This window comes from Anolis sagrei, chromosome 3 (assembly GCF_037176765.1).
Source record: "Anolis sagrei isolate rAnoSag1 chromosome 3, rAnoSag1.mat, whole genome shotgun sequence".
Classification (NCBI taxonomy): Eukaryota; Metazoa; Chordata; class Lepidosauria; order Squamata; family Dactyloidae; genus Anolis; species Anolis sagrei.
Window position 1 is genome coordinate 246,375,958 of NC_090023.1, and position 22,704 is coordinate 246,398,661.

The 22,704-nt window shown below is 38.8% G+C and overlaps 1 protein-coding gene across 12 annotated transcripts in view; it reads left to right on the forward strand.

Annotated features, from left to right (window-relative positions):
- SCHIP1 (schwannomin interacting protein 1) overlaps positions 1 to 22,704 on the forward strand; it is a 520,084-nt gene that overhangs the window by 488,293 nt on the left and 9,087 nt on the right. For 11 of the 12 annotated variants that reach the window (XM_060767611.2, XM_060767613.2, XM_060767614.2 and 8 more), the window contains 3 exons: positions 5,617 to 5,735; positions 19,992 to 20,109; positions 21,154 to 21,351. In XM_060767611.2, the coding sequence (XP_060623594.2) occupies positions 5,617 to 5,735; positions 19,992 to 20,109; positions 21,154 to 21,351 (435 nt within the window). Of the gene's footprint in view, positions 1 to 5,616; positions 5,740 to 19,991; positions 20,110 to 21,153; positions 21,352 to 22,704 lie in introns of all 12 variants that reach the window. The other variant, XM_060767620.2, reaches the window with a different exon arrangement.

Genomic DNA, 22,704 nt, shown 5'->3' on the forward strand with positions numbered 1-22,704 from the left:
TGCTTTTTCATGGCAAGCCAGAGTTTCCCATTGCATCCAGATCAGTAACTTGTGGTTTGTGCTTAATTTGCAGTTCAGATTAATGGAAAAATAAAATTGTGTTCTGCTGATTTAGAAGATAATACAAATCACTTGCCATTTGGAAGGGAATAGTAACCCATGAGGTAAAAAGATGGAACACTTGAGCAGGCCAGTGGATATCTGGACTTCTTAAAGGTCTCTCATTCATAGGACCACCATACATCGAAGTTGACTTGATGACAAATAACAAAAAGTAGAAGTTGTTATATGCCTGTGCTTGCATATTTTTTTAATCTGTTCGGTATCCTAGTTCCAAGTTATTTAATGTCAATAACAGAACCTTAAGCATGGCTACACATATCCAATATTTCTTTGCATATGCCATTCAGCTACAGATAAAACTATTGTTTCCCTTATTAATATTTAAATTGATCATATTGTTCGTGAATCTAAATACTACCCTTGCATGGTTTATTAAATCCTTTAGAGAATTTCATCAGGAAGGCCACTGAGAGTTTTTGTGGCTAAAGAATTGTATTTTAAATGTCTAAGGGGAAAACCTTTTATTTTAAAAGCAGATAAATGGCTTGCAAAACAACCTTTACAATGTGTTTGTATACATATTTGGCCAGAAGATTTGTAAGCCTAATAGAACAGCTAGTACTTGCATTATTTTAAATGAGTTGGCTAGGTTCCTTAATTGTAGTTTAGCTGCCAGTGTTAATAGCATAAACCTCAAGCCTCCAATATGTTGCTGTAACATAGTTTTTTTAATGTGTTGGAAAGACCCAGTGACCTCCACTACCATATCATGAAACATAAAACCAACATTACTGGGACATAAGTATATGCACACATTTTTTAAAAAAATGCATCAAATGATTTTCTAATAACTCTTTGATCTCCCACTGTGATTTTTGCTGCAGCCAACAGATTTTGTTCTGCCTGCCTCTTTATAATGATGCTATTTGATGCCAATTTCTACTTTTCATTAGTTACAGTATTAACTGTCATTGCAGCATTGCTTATACTTCTATCATAATCACAACATAATTGGTCCTTGTGCTATTTTTATTGTAGGTAAAATGTGGTTGCCTTGAGTAGATATAGGTAGGACTGGGACATAAAATTAGACACATACATTTAATCTGTGGCCATAAACAAAGTGAGCGTCTGATAATCTTCAAAACCATGGCACAGTTACAGCAACATATTGGAGGCTTGGGGTTTATGTTTTTAACACTTGCCAGTACTTTAGACTTTCCTGTAAAGCAAGAGCGAGAAACCTCTGGGCTCCCAGTTATTTTGAACTTGAATCTACAGAAATTTTCATTCTGGGAAGGACAAATAAAGAGTATAGGCCAAAAGGTCAGACCAGTTCAGCAGCTGGCTATGTGGACTCTGTTGGTACTTATCCAGAGTACCCGACTCAGCATCACCATTACTGTTTGTGGCACATGTAGATGACCCCAAACTCCAGTTAGAGTATGTTAGTTATAGCTGGATATTCAACCCTCTTTGCATGACCAGCTAGCAAGAAGATTGCATTAATAAGTTTGTGTGTATGAATGGCACTTGCTTGCACCTTTTGTTCAGGCCAAAACATAAATGCTGTGTTGGTCCACAAAGACACACAATTACCATCCTTTGAGGACTTATCCTAATAGTTTATCTAACCAACTCTCTTCCATATAATACTTTGTCAAGAGTTTATTAGTTGGAGGAAAGTTCTGCAAGTACCTAGCAGTAAAGCTCAGTGCTAATCCTCAAACATATTGTAAGACGTCCTAGGTTTATCAGCATCACAAATGAAGATGTTATAAATACTACTGTTGCAAGATATTTCTGTTTAGACCTGAATTAGAAACAGTTTTGTCAAAGGCTTTCATAGCCGGAATTGCTGGGTTGGTGTGAGTTTTCCAGGCTGTATGGCCATGTTCTGGAAGCATTCTCTCCTAACATTTTGCCCACATGAATGGTGTCTTACCATACATCAAGGGAACCACTGACTGCATAGGGAAGTTGATGAAGAAACACAACCTACAAACTCTCTACAGACCACTAAGAAAATCCAACAATTGCTACATGTATCAAAGGACAAGAGGGATCATCTCATCTCTGTAGAGTCTATCACATACCATGCAGCTGTGGACAAGTCTGCATAGGGAAAATGCAGCATTGCCCAAACACGAATCTAGGACCATGAAAGGCATTGCAAACTAATTCAACCTGAGAAGTCAGCCATAGCATGAACCAACCTGGAGATAGCATATTATTTGAGAACACAGAAATCCTGGACCATCTAACAACTACCATGTCAGACTACACATTGAAATCCAAAAGCATATGGACAACTTCAACAGAAAGGAGAAAACCATGAAAATGAACAAATCTAGCTACCAGCATTTAAAAAAACTCTAACACTAAAGAAAACAACACTAAAAAAGCAATACTAAAAAAAGGAGTATTCCTGACAAGAATCTATAAGGGTCAGCTAATACCTCCCAACAAAGGATCCCTCCAAGCAGCAAGCAGCCAGGCTTTGAAGTTGCAAGGCCATTAAATGGTAATCAAGCTGGTCAACTGCAATATTCACACTTGCCTCAAGCAGACAAGCATTTTTTTCTCCCATTATGGACATTCCACAGATGTGTAAACCTCACTTGCCTCATTTCCAACAGACCTCACAACTTCTGAGGATGCCTGCCATAGATGTGTGTGAAACGTTAGAAGAGAATGCTTCTGGAACATGGCCATACCACCTGGAAAACTCACAGCGAGCCAGTAGAAAAAGTTTGTTAATCAAACTATGAGGCTTCTTAATTAGCAAAGTGGGAGCTCTATGGCAGGGTTGGTATTATGTTTCCTTTGGGACCATCACAGTCCCTCAATCCCTGCACCTCTCAAAAATGCTGGAAAATGATTTTTGAGGCAGATTTGCCATTTAAGAACCAAATTGCCTTTTTGTGGAACCACTGTATATTCTTGGAAAGAGATGGAAATCTTCTATTCTAAATAGTGACAACAATAGAAATCCCAAGAGGAGGACATCTTTTTGCCCAAAATGTCAACACTGTGCAGCCCTCTAGAGTTGTCGAAAATCTAGGGTTGTTGAAACCCTAGACTCCAGGGGATGCCCACCGTGTGTAAATTCTGCTTAGGGAAAACATGCTTTATTTCTCCCTATTTACATTTGGAAACTGATGCCAAACTGGTCCAAAAGATGTTGCAATATCCTTTCCATTTAAATGAAATATACTGCCTAGTGATTTTGAGCGGTAACGCAATTAGTAGTATTCATTAGTGGCTGCATGTAGATGCTGCAGCTAACTGAAGGTTTTCCCCCACATCTTCAGGTAAGATCCTCAGCAATGTATCATGCCTCTGAAATATTGCTTTTCTGTCTCAAAAAGTGCAGAGGCAAACAAACTGCATCACACAGGAAAAATCAATAGCGTTAAAAGCAGATTTGCTGAACTTAATAAGCTGGTACATTCGTTTTCACTTTACCACAGGTATGGCTATAAAATAGAGGACATCTCAGAGGACCCCCCTCATTAGATCCCCACTGCCATCCCCATTCAATGTATTTCATACTGCTGGAAATGTTTCCAATTTATATCACTATTTTTTAAACCCTGAAAAATGTCAGTCTGTAAAGGACATAAATGTTGTCAAGGAAACTTCATATAAGAGTAACTGTGACTGTACTAACACCACAAATTTAACAATTTCATGTGTAAGAACATCAGACCAGCTATAAGCTGAAGTACTACTGACAATTTTATGCTTTAAAAATAAAATCACACAGGTAAGGGAACAGGTTTTTTTCATGTCAGGAGTGACTTGAGAAACTACAAGGGAACAATTTATATATGTATTATATAAAACACAGAGAGATAGTAGACATGCTGCACTTTACATATTATCCTCATAAAGGGTGCACTTACTTTGTAGAATCAATGCAGTTTGACATCACTTTAATTGCTATGGTTCAGTGCTATGAAGTCATTGCAGTTGTAGTTTTACAAGGATTTTAGCCTTCTCTGCCAAAGAGTGCTGATTCCCCACTGAACTACAACTCCCTGGATTCCATAGCATTGAGCCATGGCAGTAAAAGTGGTGTATAATTGCATTAATTCTGCAATATAGAATATGGCCATGCAGGAACCCAGTGATTCCAGCCATGAAAGTCTTCAACAGCACAATATAGATGCACATTAAGAGATTGTAACTAACCCAAGGTCACCAAATAAACTACAAAACTAAGCAGGAACTTCACCCAATTACCCAAGGCTGATTATTGTTTCTACACCAGAGCATTATTATTTATATTATTTATATTCACCATGGTATTTGTATAAATCATAAATTAAATAGAAATGAAATCATAAGTATATCTAGATACATAAAACAGATTCAACAGTGAGCTACAATCTGAACATGAGTCTGCAATGTGATGCAGCAGCTTTAAAAGCCAGCGCAATTCTTGGCAACATGAACATCACAAATAACTCTTTTTTTCTCCTTGAATTTCTACTCTGAATAAAACCCTAGACTCCAAACCAAAAGGTTGTCAGAATTTATTGTTTGTGAGCTATACAAGCCGCCACTTGCATTTTCCTTCATAGTGTAACCAAAGGCCCTTCCACACAACCATATAACCCAGAATATCAAGGCAATGCTTTGAACTGAGTTATCTGAGTCCACATTGCCATATATTCCAGTTCAAAGCAGATAATGTGGGATTGTATTCAGCTGTGCAGAAGGGGCCCAAGATGTTCAGCTAACAGTGGCATCTTGTGGTGAAGACCAAATAAAAGATCAAGGGCACACAGGACAGTAGCATTCTTTGTTCCAGTGTTTCCCAAACTCTGCTCCTCCAAGTTCTGTGGATTTCAGCTCCCAGAAATCCCAGCCATCTTACCAGATGTTAGGAATTGTGGGAGCTGAAGTCTAAAACATCTGGAGGAGCACAGTTTGAGAAACTCTTCTTTATGCTATGGTAGAAATCCTTAAAATATATATGGTGGCAAGGCTGGGCATACTAGTGTGGAGAGGAGGGAAAACCTAAGGATCATTGAATCCTAAAAATCCTAAAAATCCTAAAAATGTACAAAGTTAGTGATTTTTTTTTATGGCACCGTTTACTGGATTGTTAAAATTATGTGTACACACACACATCCTTCCACTAATTGAAACATGAAATAAGTGACTCATTAGAGGAATTTGTAGATGAGGGTGCCTTGCCTCAGATTTAAATATTGGTTAAACCCTTGTTTTAAATATTATTTACAGTCATGATCAACTTCAAAGACAACAGTCAAGAGGCTTAAATTCAACACATATTCAGTATTTGTTAGGAACTGTGGAATAAATATCCCTCTGAGTGACATTCAATGTAATGGTACTCTAATCATTTCTTGCTGTGTGTTGACGTGTTAGGTTAATCTTAAAGTACTGTTTTGTGAATGCTGACATGCTGGATTAATATGAATGTACTGCTTAGACTCAAATGTGAATTGCTGTCAGTTGGTTGAAGACAATTGTTTACTTCTGCATTTTTAATTTTGTTAATTTCTTTATTTTATTTAGGCTCAGAAAAATGAGAGAGAGTCTATCAGGCAAAAATTGGCACTTGGAAGTTTCTTTGATGATGGCCCAGGAATTTATACCAGCTGTAGTAAAAGTGGCAAGCCAAGCCTTTCTTCTCGGTGAGTGAAATTGTGTTGTGCACATTTCTCATTTTAATGGCTTCCATGTGGCATAATATCAAACAGTTTCCAGCAAATGTCTAAAGCTAAAGTCCAAGGCTTTGCAGATGCATGACATTATCTTTAGTGTTCTCTCTGTTGAAGTTTTTAACTACAAAGGGGAATCCCTCAGCTGTCTGAGCACCAATTTCGTAAAGCTTCTACTCTTCTTTCATTTTTAATGACGTTTGTCATAGTTATCTTCCATTTCCAAAGTTTAAAATGTCTGCTTTCATATCAATAAAGTAGGCATTTCCTCTAGAATTTTATTCTATGTTTCTATTATAATATTACTAATGATAATGATAATAATAATAATAATAATAATAATAATAATAATTTATTTTTAACCTGCCCTCTCTCCCAGAAGGGACTCATGATGGCTAAATTTATAAATGTATGCTTTTACATTATTTTCTAACTTGGGTGAACAAAAGTGCTCATATTTCAAAAAAATGTCAGAAATATCTTTTATGAATAATTTCTTCAGTATTTAAATTTCTTTTTGAAGCATTCATGGTGTTAAGGTTGAATAGAAACTGAACTGACAGTGTTACTATTTGATATCTGTATTGTACCTCTTTGATGCTAGTAAGCAAATATGATATTTTTATTTTAATTATTTATTGTGTCAGAAGTGAATTGAGGGTACAGTTATAATGTATTTAAAAGAGAACACAAACCAAGTTAAAAACTTGTCATTATGCTAGATTTTCTGTGACCAGAAGCTGTCCACTTGAAGTGCCTCTGGTGTCACTGTGAGAAGGTCCTCCATTGTGCATGTGGCAGGGCTCAGACTGCATTGTAGTAGGTGGTCTGTAGTTTGCTTTTCTCCACACTCACATGTTGTGGACTCCCCTTTGTAGCCCCATTACTTAAAATTAGCTTTGCATCTCGTGGTACCAGAGCGCAATCTGTTCAGTACCTTCCAAGTAGCCCAGCCTTCTGTGTGCACAGGAGGGAGTTTCTCATCTGGTATTAGTCACTGATTGAGGTTCCAGGTTTTAGCCCACCACTTTTGGACTCTCGCTTGCTGAGGTGTTGGACTCTCACTTTGCTGAGGTGTTCCTGTGAGTATCTCTGTAGATCTTAGAAAGCTGTTTCTTGATTTAAGATGTTGGCGTGTTAACTTGCAGTGTGCAATCAGCAAATATGATAATCAACATGAAAAGACAGAATAGGTGAGCATTGCTTTCTGATTGGTAGTGCTTGAAGATCCATATTATCAATGACTATGTAGAGAATCTATAGGGATATCCACAAGCCAGGAGAACCTCAGTCAACCAAAATCCATGAGCAGTGATCAAGATCTACCTGTAAATATCAAGGTGATTTGTAGACCAACAATTTCTAACTAGCAATGGCTTGATCAGCAGCTAAAGCTCAGAAGTTAATTTCCCCTCATACTAAAATTAAGAAGGCTGGTTTGCAGAAAACAAAGAGTTGATTTGTCAATGGAAGGATTACTGTATTTCTTCAATTCTAAAACAACATGATTGTGAGATGTGCATTAATTTCAGTACCACCAACAGAAAAGGCTATATAAATATAGATATATCCACCTGCAATTCTAAGAAGCACTTTTGCAGAGATTTTTATATGGGTGAAAACACATCCTAGAATCTAAGAAATACAGTATTTTGTTGCAGTTTCATCCAGGAAAAAAACCTTAAAGTATATATTTAAAATCCCAAATCTGCCACCTCCTGAACCAGATAATACCAACCTGGAAATATGTGGCAATATTCCTATTATTTCTGCTATCCTCCACAATACTAGAATTATATATGGTTCCCTCCCATAACAGTACCATAATCACTGGCGGCTGGAGGCTACCATGGTATCAGGATGGCGAATCCACTCAAGGTTTTAGTGTGAACTTTAACAAAACTGTCCAAGCTGCTAGGCTTATTTTGAGGTGAAGGTCAGCATCTTGAATAGCTCCTGTAAAGTTTGGACTGAAACCAGAAATAGATTAACTACCTACTAATATGGAACCAGTAGATGGCATTTGCAAATAGTATTTAATGGATGCAAATAGCAATATTCACATGAGTTTTGCATGCAAGATTATTGCCCCGGATTGCAGCCAGCTGTCTCTTGCTTTGAAATACCCTTGTGACCAGCCCAGTCTATGAGAGCAGATGTTTCAGTATTACACTGTGTGGTATGAATACCTAGAATCAACAACTTCTATGCCTGAAAGCTGATGCAATCCTGCAGAATTCATTGCCTGGGAACGCCCATTTTCGTAGTGATAAAAATGTTGTCAACATTGTTCAGATTTTAAAATAAATTTGATGCAAGACACTGGGGAGCTTCAAGGCCCTCACTGTTCCAATAAAATTGGGTGTATTTCTGGAATGGATGCCTGGTTCTACCAGAACATAACCATAAGCAATAGATTGTGTCATAAAATGGTAAATTATTTTGTGTTCATTTGTTCATTTGGGAAATTTTCTGTTAGGCAGGATTTGATGTTTAGTGTTATTATTAGAAAGAAGAGCGAACACATGCGCAATTCTGCTTAGTTAAGGTATAAATATTTTAGCAATGTTTCTTTACCATTTTATGACATATTTAATTATGATTTCTTTTCCTGCTGCTGCCTTCCTTTGTGGGTTATTACTCCTAGGTAGCTATATGTTGCTTATTTTAATACTAATGGTATAGTGAATCCTCATAGTGTAGTTGTGGGTTGAGTGTTAAGCTAGGGTTCCAGGAAACCCGCTTTCAAATGCTGTCTCATGCATGAAAAGCTATGGGGTAGTTTGGGGCAAGTGAGTCAGACTCAAGAAAAACATAGAAAAACTTTTCTGAAAAATCCTGGCAGCAAAACACTGTGAGAAATGGCCATTTTAGGATTACCATAAGGCAGAAATGATTTGAAGGTTTGTTGTTTATTCATTCAGTCGCTTCCGACTCTTTGTGATCTCATGGACCAGCTCCCTGTTGGCTGTGGGCACCCCCAGCTCCTTCAAAGTCAAGCCAGTTACTTCAAGGATACCATCCATCCATCTTGCCTTTGGTCGGCCCCTCTTCCTTTTTCCTTCCATTTTCCCCAGCATCATTATCTTCTCCAGGCTTTCCTGTCTTCTCATTATGTGGCCAAAGTACTTCATCTTTGCCTCTAATATCCTTCCTTCCAGTGAGCAGTCAAACATTTCCTGGAGTATGGATTGATATGACCGTCTTGTGGTCCAAGGCACTCTCAGAATTTTCCTCCAACAAGAAATATAGGATTTTTCCCCAATCGAACTTAAATTTTCTTGTTCTCAGACTGAAATCTTGAATATTTTAGCTACAGCATGAATGCATAATAGAAAAGGAGCTTATGACTGATGCAAAGAAGCAAGGAGCTAGCCCATTTTCTTTTGCAAACAATACTATAATAAAGAAAAGAGCAGAATATGCAATCAAACCCTTCCCTGGATAGCTATAATTTATGCTTTCAGCCTAAAATCTATTGAAAACCTTGTGCAGCAGAAAAAGACATGGCATAAAGATGTAAGTACGCAATTATTCATTATATATTGCATATTAATAATGCATCCAAAAACCCATTAAAGTAAATGGAAAATAATATTTTACTGTCCATTCCCACTGAAGAGTATTATAAGATTAACTCTCTTGAGGTGAAAAACTAACAAGAACTAGCATGAATCAAAGCCCGTGTTTATTAGTTACCCATGTCTTGTCTGCCTGGTATGTTTTGCTTGACATCATATTTCAAGTTCCTAATGAAATAACAAATTAGAAATAATTTTCCTGTAAATCGAAACTATTCCATATCTGTCTGGAAAAAACATAGGCTTCTGTGTTGTCTTAGTGGCTATAAATCACAGTTAGCATTTTTATGAATTGACATTAAATAATTGAAGAATTCTGTCAAGGGAGCTGGATGAATAGAAGTCCAGATGGCCAGAAGTGTAACACCACCACCACCACCATCATAATAAACACATATATGGAAGGACTGTTCCATACTAACAGAATATATCATCAAAACAACCCTGACAAAATAATGTCTTCTATTCCCCTTACATGCAAGCTAATAGTACTTTAGCAGGTGTGCTTTGTGGGCTGAAACTAATTATAGATTGCAGCCAGAGGCGGCCCTAAGTAATTTTCAATGGTAAGCAAATAGTATTTTGGCGCACGCCCCTCCCCAAACAATCACTGATATATATTTTCTGTTTGTCGTGGGAGTTCTGTGTGCCATATTTGGTTCAATTCCATCATTGGTGGAGTTCAGAATGCTCTTTGATTGTAGGTGAACTATACAGCCCAGTAACTACAACTCACATATATCAAGGTCTATTTCCCCCCAAGAGCACCTCAAGAGCGCCCCTGGGCAAAATCAACTATACTGCAAATGCTTACTTTGCGTAATGGGTTGAGCCGCCCCTGATTGCAGCTTAGAAAGTTACTTTTTTGGTCTACAGTTCCTAGAATTTGACAATAGCTCCCAGTCATTGGCCACGTGCAATGTTCCAGTTCTGTGTTCTGTCTAGAACAGATTCACAAAAATCAATTTGTGTTAATGTAAATCCTAAGGAAGACCAGCATTCAGTTTAGCTCTGTATCTGCAAAAGGCATATGATCGCTGAATATTACATTTATTTTAAAATGTTCCTAGTCTCCATTATGACACATTTCTTATTTATGATACCAGATGCTGAAAAGTGCAGAAACTGCTATAAGTGATCTTGTGACTGAGATAAGTGTTGATTTAAAAAAAGAAATCTATATTCAGTTATGCCGGTAAAGCAGCCTGCTGAGGAAACTAATGGGAAGGAACTGTTTCTCAGACCTGAGAAACAGTTCCTTTCTGCTAATCTTTCTATTTCAGCTGTCTTGAAAGACTGTAAGATGTCTTCTCCTTTAAAGGCATGTGAGATATTACCACACTGTTGTTGGTGCATCTGTAGAAGTTTCTTGCAGGATGTAGATTACATAGAACCATTTCAACATCCTGATTTCAAACTAAGATAGAATGCCCATACAGCTTTAGTTACCCTATTACCTATGCCTGATGAAAGTAAGAATACCATCCTGTTCATAGTATCTGCCCCAATCATGCTGTTGGACCTTGTTTTCTGTCCTCTTGACCTTGTTTTTTCATCCTAAATTGGATGGGGATGATCTAGAGATTCAGGAACTTTGTCTAGACCCATAAACACAGATAGATCACTGCTGGTAAGGTATAGACTTATTGGGGCCCAGAGCTACTGCCAGGATCACCCCCACTTGATCCACCTCAGAGGCTGATTGTTCTAGATATTTTTCTGATAGTTCTTTAGGATTGTTTTGATTATTTCTGGGATAATGTCATGGAGATGATCATGTCTAGTTATTTCATCTCACAGAGCTAAACTAGTCCTCAGGTTCTTTAGGAAATTGGCAGCAATAAAATAAGCCAGACATTGGTTAGAAGGATGCTTGCAGAAAATACAGAGTGAGTCTGACCAAATACTTGGCAGTGTGGGCAGCAAAAAAAGTCTTTTTTCATCCTCTACCACCATCCATCTGCAATGAGCTCTCCAGTGAGCTATTTCAAGTGGTTAGCAGGCTTTTTACAACTTGGCCTAGAAAGGAACTCAGGCCACTAAATGGCTTGTGGTGAAGAATTTGGCCAGCATTTTGCAAACAAAATTGCTTGAATTCATTCAGATTTAGGTGTTGTAGTTGGTACAAGTCCAGTGCATGCAAAACTGGCCTCTGCTTGTCAAATGCTAATGGATGTTTTCAATTTGCACAGCCTGAGGAAGTGGTCAGAATGTTTGGAGAAGTGAGAGCAACTACAGTTGTTTTAGATCCTTGCCCATCATCCATAAGCAAATGACATGGGGATTGGCAAGTGACTATAGACCTTGGTAGTGACCTCTGCCAAGTTTTGGAATTTTCTCTTTCTAAGATAGAATGGTTGCCCCCTTGCTCTCCTTCCATCAACAAATAATAACTGCTCTGTTCTGACAGGCTTGTATTAATTGACTGCAATTTATGAATTGCCTGCAAAGGCATTTGCCAGTGTGTTGTTTTCCTGAATTTTATCTTTAGTCCTTGAGTTTGTTTTAATTCTGTAAATAGCTTAATTATATTTTATTGATCACTTTCATGTTTTATAATCTTTCTGTTTTTAAATATAATTGTTTTGTTTCGTTGTGAGCTGCTTTGAGTCCCAGTGTTGCTATATTGTTGTTGCTATTGCTGCTCATATTAATCTTCCTAGATGTCTTAGCAGTTTTCAGTAGCATTGATAAGGGTATCCCACTGAATCAGCTCTGTCTAATGGGAATGGGAGGTACAGTTTTAAAACTCTCCCTTATGGGGCAATTTCCTGAAAGTGGCATTAGAGGACTCTGTTCTTGCCACCAAATGACAGGAATGAAAGAAGGGTTCAACCAGCCCCAAATGGTTGAAGCGAGATGATGTGGTTCTCCAGCAATCTCCTCTCTGAAGTCTACAGCTATGTTACTGGCACAGGGGCATTTCCTCCTGTAATATTTAATAAGAAATAGTAAGCCCCATTTGTTCTACGCAAGATGTGAGTACATCCATGTGAGGCATGGTATTTGAATGTACTGCTATGGGTACATTCCAAATACCTGTGTTTTCACCCATATCCTTCCCAAAGTAGCAATGGAATTGACACCGCCTCAGTTCTGTTGATCGTTTTGAAGAAGATACAAATGAAAACGAAGTCATTTGGTGACTGGGGTGGATGTGTTTGTACATTTTCCCACAGTTTGCAGACAAAAATCACTCAAAAATTGCATCAAGAGTTTTTAAAATGGGGGCTTGGGGAAACTGGTAAGGGGCATTGAGGTCGAAAGGGCTCAAGTTGTTTGTGGCCTACATTGGTCCTTAGATAATAACTTAGAAGACTTACATAAACCTGTGTGAAGTTCTGTGAAATAATTGTCAACTGACCTGTTCTTTTAAAAAGTAATGTTCAAATTCCTTTTGACATGCATTTCATATCTCAAATAAGCAGGCTGGATGTGTGTGGAGTAGCCATATACAGAAAAATGGCATTTGCTTGTTTCCTAAGATTTCATTGAAAAGGAAATGTCCAAGGTGGGTGGGATGGGGGCAACTGAGAAGGCTGTCACTAAAAGAATGAGAAGATAAGGCAAAGCCATATGGTATGGAGCATCTGCATATAATTATTGTGATTAGGGCTGAGGAGAAGGTATGTGAACAGATTTATTACATTGCCTCTAACTTAAGCCTCTTGATTGACACAATTTGAGAGATCTGCAGGGGATTTGGAGGAGAAAGCTAGGCTGTTCCAAAGAATAGAGATGGCTTCATAGAAGCAATGAGGAACACATGATGAGAGATAGCTACTAGATCACTGACTGAAAACTATTTTTGTATTCGGGCAGGATCACATCACGTTAGCCAAGTTAACATTACTGGCCACATAATCAATTCACATACTGTATCTTAGTGAACCTTGGTTGGCTTCTGTAAATTAATGCAGATGGTTTTTTGTTTAGGTTTTGTGTGAGATATAATTTTGTTGATAGGTTGCATTTTAATCATTTATCGATGTCATGTTATAAATTGTTTTCATATGTGGGGTTCTTTTAGGTTATTATGTATGAATTTGTTGTACTAAGGCATTGAATGTTTGCCTTTTTTGTTTGTTGGAATGCTAATCAATTGAAACATGCACATCTACCTCAAACAGACAAGAGTCCTTTCTCCCATCCTGGACATCCCACAGATATATAAACCCCACTTGCCTAGTTTCCAACAGACCAAACAACCTCTGAGGATGCCTGCAAAATGTCAGGAGAGAATGCTTCTGGAACATGGCCATATAGCCCGGAAAATTCACAACTCATACTTGAACAACATTTATATGACTGACTACACAATTTCTCTCATAAACATACATCTCTACTCTATATATAAATCCAAAATACACATATGTGTGTTTCAAAAGAGGATTCCTCCTTCTCTTTTGGCTGTTTATCAACATTTTTACTTCCATTTTATATCCAACAAGTTATTTACTTCTGCTTGTTTTTACATTAACAAATACCTCCCAGTTCATTTGCTGCTTTTTTATTTTGCTTTGCTTTGCTTTATGTTAGATAGTGGTATACTATATAAGGATAGTGATTCAGGTATATTGCTCAAAATTTCTATTTGGAATATATGTTCACACATTTTAAAAGATTCCAGTTGCTTTCCTTCATTGTTTTGTAAACAACAAAAGCAACGCCTGCCTAATAATTGATGAAACAAGATTTAGACTTGGGTTTTATTAAGAGCATTGACAGATATTATAGGGTTTAATCTAGAAAAATGATAGGCAGCTTTGAGTGTAAAGAAACTTCTTTTGAAATTGGTGGCTTTCATCCTTTATTGCAAAAGAGACTTAGGGCTGATCAGGCGAGTAGAAAATGACTCTTAGACACATGGGCAATAGCAGCTGGTCATATCTCTCCAAAATGGTGTTAACAGGAACAGGTCTATGCTTGCTTTCCATTTTTATGAACACCTATGGATCAAAATGGAATGACAAATTGGATATGCAAGAAATTGTTTACTCAAGCATTAAACTGTTTCCACGTCTATGATTTACATGCATAGTTTTTCTATTCATTTTCTCAGAATGATTGTGGCATTTTAAACTTCCAAATTTAGAACAGCTACAGCTTGGAAATGGCTTTGTTAAAGTAATCCAGTGAATTATCTATCTGTCTAGCTGAGAAGATCCCAGAGTGTCATAATAATAAACCTGCATATGTAACACAAACATCCGTATGACTTTCCAACTGTAAACGAAATGAAGCTCAAGTGGATGGCTTTGTGTAACTCTTTTATTCCGAGTTAAGGGAGAATCAGAGGGAAAATAATTCCGTAGGAGGATGCCTTATAACAGGACAGAACTTTGGTTTGCTTAGCCCGGTATTGCTAACACTGATTGCCTATAGCTCTTTGGATTTTTCTTCTATATATGTGTACAATTCAGGCATCCAGCTGCTGTCCAGGTGCTTATTTTTGAAAGACATCTTCAAGACCCTTTCTGATTTCTCTGATTCTTTGTCATTCTACTTGAATCAGACTGGGTGAGCTGCTCAAATAAAGGAGGACATCTTCAAACAGAGGCCTGCCCTTAGTAAAGGAAGTCATGAGGCTGCCCTAAATTCCACTAAAAGCAGTTTCCCTGTATTCTGTCACCTGAAGGAGGCAGAGCGTGTTCATATTCTCGATAAAAATAAAAGAGAACAGTTCTTATATTCTCCCACCATGATGTGTGTCGTCTCTTGCACTTGTTATAATGTCCCACTCCTACCAGCAGCAGCTGGTGATGGAAAACATGCAACGTGCTCATGCCGTGATGCTGGGTAAGTGGCACCGTGCACAACAACAATCAGGGAGAGAACTAAACAGCAGCAGTTTCTTGTTGAGCATAACATATATTGTTTTGATCCTGTTTGATTTTCCATAAACGCAACCCTTGGAGAATGTAAAATCTCGATGCAGTACTCTGTTGTTGTCAGAACCTCGCTTTCAGCCCAGTGTTGCAGGGTGCAATTCTGTCTTGGTTCAGATATGAAATACACAGGACAGGCAGTCCTCAAGTTACAAACATCTGACTTACAAATGACTCCTAGTTAAGAATGGGGGGTGAGACAATAGGAAGTGAAAGAAATCTACCCCAGGAAGGGAAATTCACTCCTGGAAGAGTTATCATAGGGAAAAGGTCTCTCCACTGAAGCTTTCTCGCCTATCCTTGTTTCCACAACAAGCCATTTTTTTCAAAATTCAATTATCACAGGGACAGAAAGTGAGGGGAAATTTTCTGAACATGGGCACTGGCAGCAAAACAAACACCTCAGAAGTGTTAACCCTTCCATATGCTATTCAAAGCTAATAAATACATATTTTGACTGGAGTTACACTTCAAAAATGTACCTGTTCTGACTGTGACAACAAATTCAATTTAAGAACAAACTTACAGAACTTGTTTGTAACTTGGAGACTGTCTGTATATTGGAGGGGTGGGGTGTATTTAAAGATATATTTCTAGCAACTGACCTCAGAGTCCAGCAAACACACTGAAACCTAAACCCATTTAAAGATTTACAAAGCTCTTATACCAAGAGCCTTTTCTCAGCTCTTAGCTGCAGTGTTGTATTCCTTATAATTAAGTCAACAGGAGAAGCTAAAAGAATTACAGGATTTAATGCATAAGAAGGCCTACCTACTTTTCCACAGGGATAAAGTGGTGCTGTGGTAGTTTTTCATATTCATAAGTTTACCTCTCTTTCTATCTTGCTCAAGTCACTCCTGACACTAAAAATAAGAGAAAAAAAAGAGTAGTTGTAGTAAGAGCTACTATCAGGGTATTCTTATTGGTATATGTCTGAGTTCTATCTTTCTACCCCGCTGATGGTATCCACTGCACCTTGATATTTTGTCACATAATTCACCCTCAATCTCTCCACACCATCCTAGCATGCATTTGGTTGATTGTCCCAGATCAGAGACAGAGCCATTAAATCTAACATTCTTTGGTAGTATAGAAAAATGCTGACTAAATAGAAGTGGGGAGATAGTTAAAACAGGGCAAATTGTGACCAGAATAGAAAATTGATTTTATAATAAAAATATGCAAAATATTGTATTTACATATGCTCCAAGGTGGGATTGTGGAATGTGTTGCCTCTTGTTGTTGTTTATTCGTTCAGTCGTCTCCGACTCTTCGTGACCTCATGGACCAGCCCACGCCAGAGCTCCCTGTCGGCCGTTACCACCCCCAGCTCCCTCAAGGTCAGTCCAGTCACTTCAAGGATGCCATCCATCCATCTTGCCCTTGGTCGGCCCCTCTTCCTTTTGCCTTCCACTTTCCCCAGCATCATTGTCTTCTCTAGGCTTTCCTGTCTCCTCATGATGTGGCCAAAGTACTTCAACTTTGTCTCTAGTATCTTTCCCTCCAGTGAGCAGTCGGGCTTTATTTCCTGGAGGATGGACTGGTTGGATCTTCTCGCAGTCCAAGGCACTCTCAGAACTTTCCTCCAGCACCACAGCTCAAAAGCATCGATCTTCCTTCGCTCAGCCTTCCCTAAGGTCCAGCTCTCACATCCGTAGGTGACTACAGGGAATACCATGGCTTTGACTAGGCGGATCTTTGTTGCCAGTCTGATGTCTCTACTCTTTACTATTTTATCGAGATTGGACATTGCTCTCCTCCCAAGAAGTAAGCGTCTCCTGATTTCCTGGCCACAGTCTGCATCTGCAGTAATCTTTGCACCTAGAAATACAAAGTCTGTCACGGCCTCCACGGTTTCTCCCTCTATTTTCCAGTTGTCAATCATTCTTGTTGCCATAATCTTGGTTTTTTTGACATTTAGCTGCAACCCGGCTTTTGCGCTTTCTTCTTTCACCTTGATTAGAAGGCTCCTCAGCTCCTCCTCGCTTTCGGCCATCAGAGTGGTGTCATCTGCATATCTGAGGTTGTTAATGTTTCTTCCAGCAATTTTCACCCCAGCCTTGCATTCATCAAGCCCCGCACATCGCATGATGTGTTCTGCATACAAGTTAAAAAGCTTGGGTGAGAGGATGCAGCCTTGCCGTACGCCTTTCCCAATCTTGAACCAGTCTGTTGTTCCGTGGTCAGTTCTTACTGTTGCTACTTAGTGTTGCCTCTACCAGGTGTTAATCTGTACATCTCATCAGCATAGCTGACGATGGGAAGAGTAATAGTCCCAACAATACATGGAAGTCTTTTCTGGTTCATTTAACTTTATTCCACTCTGCAATACATTGTTTATCAAGTTTCATCGTGAGAGCAGATAGATATGAGAAGGAGATGGTGGAACTGTTAACTTTCGCCTCCAGATCTGCATCCAGAACCTTTCATTAGACTGCTATAGCTTTCAAGAGCCCTTGATTTCATGGTAGGTATATTAACAGCAGTCTCTGGTGAGCAGCAACTGAAAATTTCAAGCCATGAGACTATCCTGTGATAAGGATGGTGATGATGATGATGATGATGATGAGAAATCATCCAATAAGCAAGACAAAAGGGCAAACCAGCAGTCAGGGGAAAGTCTAGCCCAAAGAATACATAACATGAAAAAGCTGAGAAAGGACTTCATCACAAAGGGCTATGGATTTGCTACACATTGTGGTGAGTCTATGGGGTCCGGGGGGATCTCGAGAATCTGTCTTTCCACGCCCTGCATCACCTTACTTACCATGGGGGGGGGGGGAGCATCACTACCTGGCTTCCCTCCATTGCTCCAAAGACAATATGAGAAGCCTCCTGTGTTGCCACTGCAGCAATGTATGCCACTTGCTCTCTTCTTTCATCATGGAGCCCAGTTAGAAGTCCCTGTGCATTTGGGTAATGGACTCCCTGTCAAAAGTGGAGAGCAAGCAGCATACAACAGGCAAATCAACCCATCTGATGAGGTCAAAAGGCATTATTAGCTGGGCAAAGGTTAAGTGGAAAGGAACCCTTCCAGTCCAGTAGTAGCCAACCATCAACCAAAATGTGCAGATTCCAGAGGCTTCAGGATGCATTTAAGCGGATCACCACAATGGGGCACCAAAGGCTTCCACTTCAAGCCAAAGTGGTTCCTGGCAGAAACATTGAGTCTGTGTCTTCAAGTCAACTATCAACTTATGGTGACCTTGTGAATTTCATTGGATTTTCTTGGGGAAGGAATACTCAGAGATGATTTTGTCAGTGCTCCCCTCTGAAATATAGTTACAGCATGTGATATTCAATGGCAGTTTAAACCCCTGTGAGTCTTGGTGGAAAAACCATGTTTAAAATTTCCCACACCCTGTTTATTAAGTGAGGGTTAGAAAGAACAGGACATTTCAATGATGGCTTCTTTCGTTGGATCTGCTTCATGGGAAAGCTGGCCAGCATTTACTGTCAGGATGACAAAGTTGGTAAAAGCATGGGTTGTTTTGATATTTGCTGACTGTGTTGTGACTGCCATTATATACTGATGCGTTTTGTTCCATACTACATCATTATAATATTTTGATGCCACTTCAAATCATGGGATTTGTAGTTTTATGAGTAAGTAAGGATTTTTGTCCAGAGAGTGCAAGTGCTTCACCAAATGACAAATCTAGGATTTTGTAGGATGAAATTAGATATAGTGGGACCAAACATTATAATTTCAATGTGACAAAGATATATATCTATATATTTATTGTAATCTTTATTGTGTTTTAACCTTGAAAATCCACTTCTTCTGAAATATAAAGCAGTAATCGAAACATAGAGTTGAAAAAGACCACAAGAGCCATCCAGTCTAACCTCATGCCATGCAGGAATACACGATCAAAGTACTTCCAATAATGTTACCCTTCTTCGCAGAAGTCAGAGATACAATATTTGGCAAAGAGTTGCCTGTGCTCTTATTGCTGATACATGGCACTGGCTGCAAACTAGAATCTTCTTTCATTAACAGAAGTCAGGCAGCTCCTGTCTCAAGGATTCACAATCTTCCCTGGGCAATCCAACAACAGATGGTGACATGATATTGTTGACAGATGAATAATGGGAGCTGAGTGGGAAAGGTTACATAGAGGTGGGTGGGAAAAGGGTTGCTCAGAGAAGTTTTGCTGAAAAACTGCGTCTGGGGGTGGAGAGTGGAATAATTCGCAGCATAGAGAGCATTAAAGAGTGATATTCTCCTGCATGGCAGTTCAAAAAATTACTTACTTGCCTTTATTTATCTAAAGTGCTGTAACATGTACAACAGAGCAGTAAATACTGAAGAAGACGAATAGATTGATTTCTTCTTTTTAAGTAGGAAATTGCTATTCTGCTTACAGTTTCTGTGTAATTTCTCTAAGCATCCTGGGGCTCTCCAGATGTTGCTGGACTCTACTCTCATTATCCCTGACTGTTGACCATGGTGACTGAGACTAATGGGACCTAGAGCTCAAAACATCTGGAATGTCATAGGTTCCTCACTGCTGATGAAGCCAAGCTGGTAAAGAGATTTAATAACAGACCCTATAGTCAGTATTTACAGCCAAGTAAACATGTATAGGATTGCAGCCTAAATACCTTGACTCATTTGGACCAGTGTTTTCTGTAGATATATAGAAGATTGAAACAATCCTATCTGGAGAAAGCTCTTTTTCAAGAAAATGTTAATTCTGCAATGGTTTCATTGCAGAAAGTGATAATCTACTTTCCCTTGTCTTCCCAACCTCAAGGTTACAAAGTGGGATGAATCTGCAAATATGTTTTGTAAATGACAGTGGCAGTGACAAAGACAGCGATGCAGACGACAGCAAGACTGAAACAAGTCTGGATACACCTTTATCCCCCATGGTGAGTCTCATTTGCAATCTCACAGCCCTTCCACACAGCCATATAACTGAGAATATCAAGGCAGAAAACCCCACAATATCTGCTTTAAACTGGTTTATCTGAGTCCACACTGCCATATATCCCAGTTCAAAGCAGAAAATGTATTTTATTCAGCTGTGTGGAAGGGGACCTAGATAATCTCAGGAAGCTGCCCGATTTTATATTGTAGGCTATTCAAATAGAGTGCCATTGCTACAAATTTACTTCAAGAAAGTGGTGGCAAGGCTATTGTGTTATAACCTGTAATAAGCAGTGTAGCCTTCACTTTTCATTAGAGGTTATTACATGCATGAAAGAGGTATTCAAGCTTTTCAGACAGACTATGTGGCCAGTCTCAAAGCCATTTAAAAATAATGTAAGGAAAGTATTTGCTCATAGGTTTGGCTATTTAATCTGGCAGGCGGATATAGTTTTCAGAGTAATTATACTAAGAAACTACACTGCCATATAAAATCCAGATTATCTACTTTGAACTGGATTGTATGGCAATGTAGGCTCATATAATCCAATTCAAAGCAGATAATGTAGATTATCTGATTTGATAAACTGGATTATACGGCAGTGTAGAAGGGCATGCAGTAATCCATCTAGGCCCCTTCTACACTGCCATATAATTCAGTTTATAATCCAGTAATCCCATCTATCTTAACCCAATGTTAAGTCTTGGAGCAACTCTCTAATATCTCAGAAAAAGCCAGCCCTGATATCCAAGATATTTGTGCTGGACATTAAGACAAGGTAAAATAATCAAATTATTAACTCTTCTGTTTATTCAAGTATAGCAGGCAGCTTGTTTCCATTCCATGGCAGTGAATCAGTCGTAGACCCAGTTCATCCAAATGAATGAATTGGTTCATTTCTAGCTCACAGGAGCAAATTCAAAGCTCATTCAGGTTATGAAAGTGCTAATGTTATTTTAAGTGGCTGATCCATTGTTGAATCAGACATACTTGTTTGCATATGTCCAGCCATAGAGCTGACATCTCTGTGTTGTCTACTTTCCAGAGCAAGCAGAGCTCTTCCTATTCTGACAGAGACACCACCGAAGAGGAATCAGAGTCTCTGGATGACATGGATTTTCTCACAAGACAAAAGAAACTTCAGGCTGAAGCCAAAATGGCATTGGCAATGGCAAAACCGATGGCCAAAATGCAAGTAGAGGTGGAAAAACAGAACAGGAAAAAATCTCCAGTAGCTGATCTTGTATGTATTTATATATATACACACATATTTTAAACCTCAATGTCGTCTAATTGTTTTACTTCTCCAGGATAACTTGAATAACTGTAAATCCGTTGGAGTATTTAGAAAATCTTGTAGCTTCACTTTTTTAGAAGTAAGTTTTAAACACAAACACAAACCACCAGGCAAGGAAAATACACCAGGCAAGGAAAATAGTGAATTATGCAAGGAAAATACATTTCATGCCATCTACATTTCTGTTCCACAATCTACATTTCTGTTCCACAAAATCAGAGTCTGGACCCCTGCTGGTACACTGTGCTAATAGGCCATTGTGTTGCGGTTTGTCACTTACCACGTTTTGCACTTCTGGGGGAAGGTTAAGAAATCATGTAGATTAAGCTTCCTGTGTCCAGCTTCCTCGATGCCTGGTGGTGTGACTTTGAAGCTGTGTGTGAAGCAGGGCATTGTGCGCAAGCCTACAGATGTGGACTTGTTTGTTCTGCTCCACAACCATACAAGGTGGAGGATTCTTCTAGGTAGTGCAATTTTTCCAGGTTTTCCAGGTTTCTTTTGATCTACTCACTCCACTTCTGAGTCTGTTCAGGGACTTCCAAGTTTCCCATTCTTGGTTTGCCCCTGGAGGCAGACCCTCATGGGGGCCATCCAGTTGGTGAAACTACACCATGTCATTCACTTTAAATGCAAACCCTCCAGTTGTTCCAAATTGGCAATGACAGTCATGATTAATTCTAGCTATCCCACTTGTTCGGCTGTTTTTAAAATGTCCCAGTTATGTTTAGACATATTTGCCCTACTTTTCATTTATGAAATGTTGGAGGGTATGTAATTATAGATTTGGCTAGAACATGGTTCAGCATCCAGCATGGTATTGTGTTTTGAGTATTTAATTAGGATATGGGACATCAGGTTTCAAATCCTTTTTCAATCATACTTTTGGTCTTGGGCAAATCACACTCCCTCAGCTTTTGGGAAGGCAATGGCAAACCTCCTCTGAATAAATCTTCCCAAGATACCTCTACAATAGCATCACTGTAAGTCAGAGTTGGCTTGAAGGCACACAACAATAACAATACTATTGTTAGTGTACGATTCTAGTAGATTTGGGAACTTTTTCTTTATCCTTGTAATATTACTCATCTAACGCAAAACTGTAATAAAAGGTAAAGGTTTCCCCTTGACATTAAGTCTAGTCATGTCCAACTCTGGAGGTAGCGCTCTTCTCCATTTTGAAGCCAAAAAGCTGGGGTTGTCCGTAGACACCTCCAAGGTTATGTGGCCAGCAGGACTGCATGGAGTGCCATTATCTTCCTGCTGGAGCAGTTTCATATTGATCTACTCACATTTAGATTA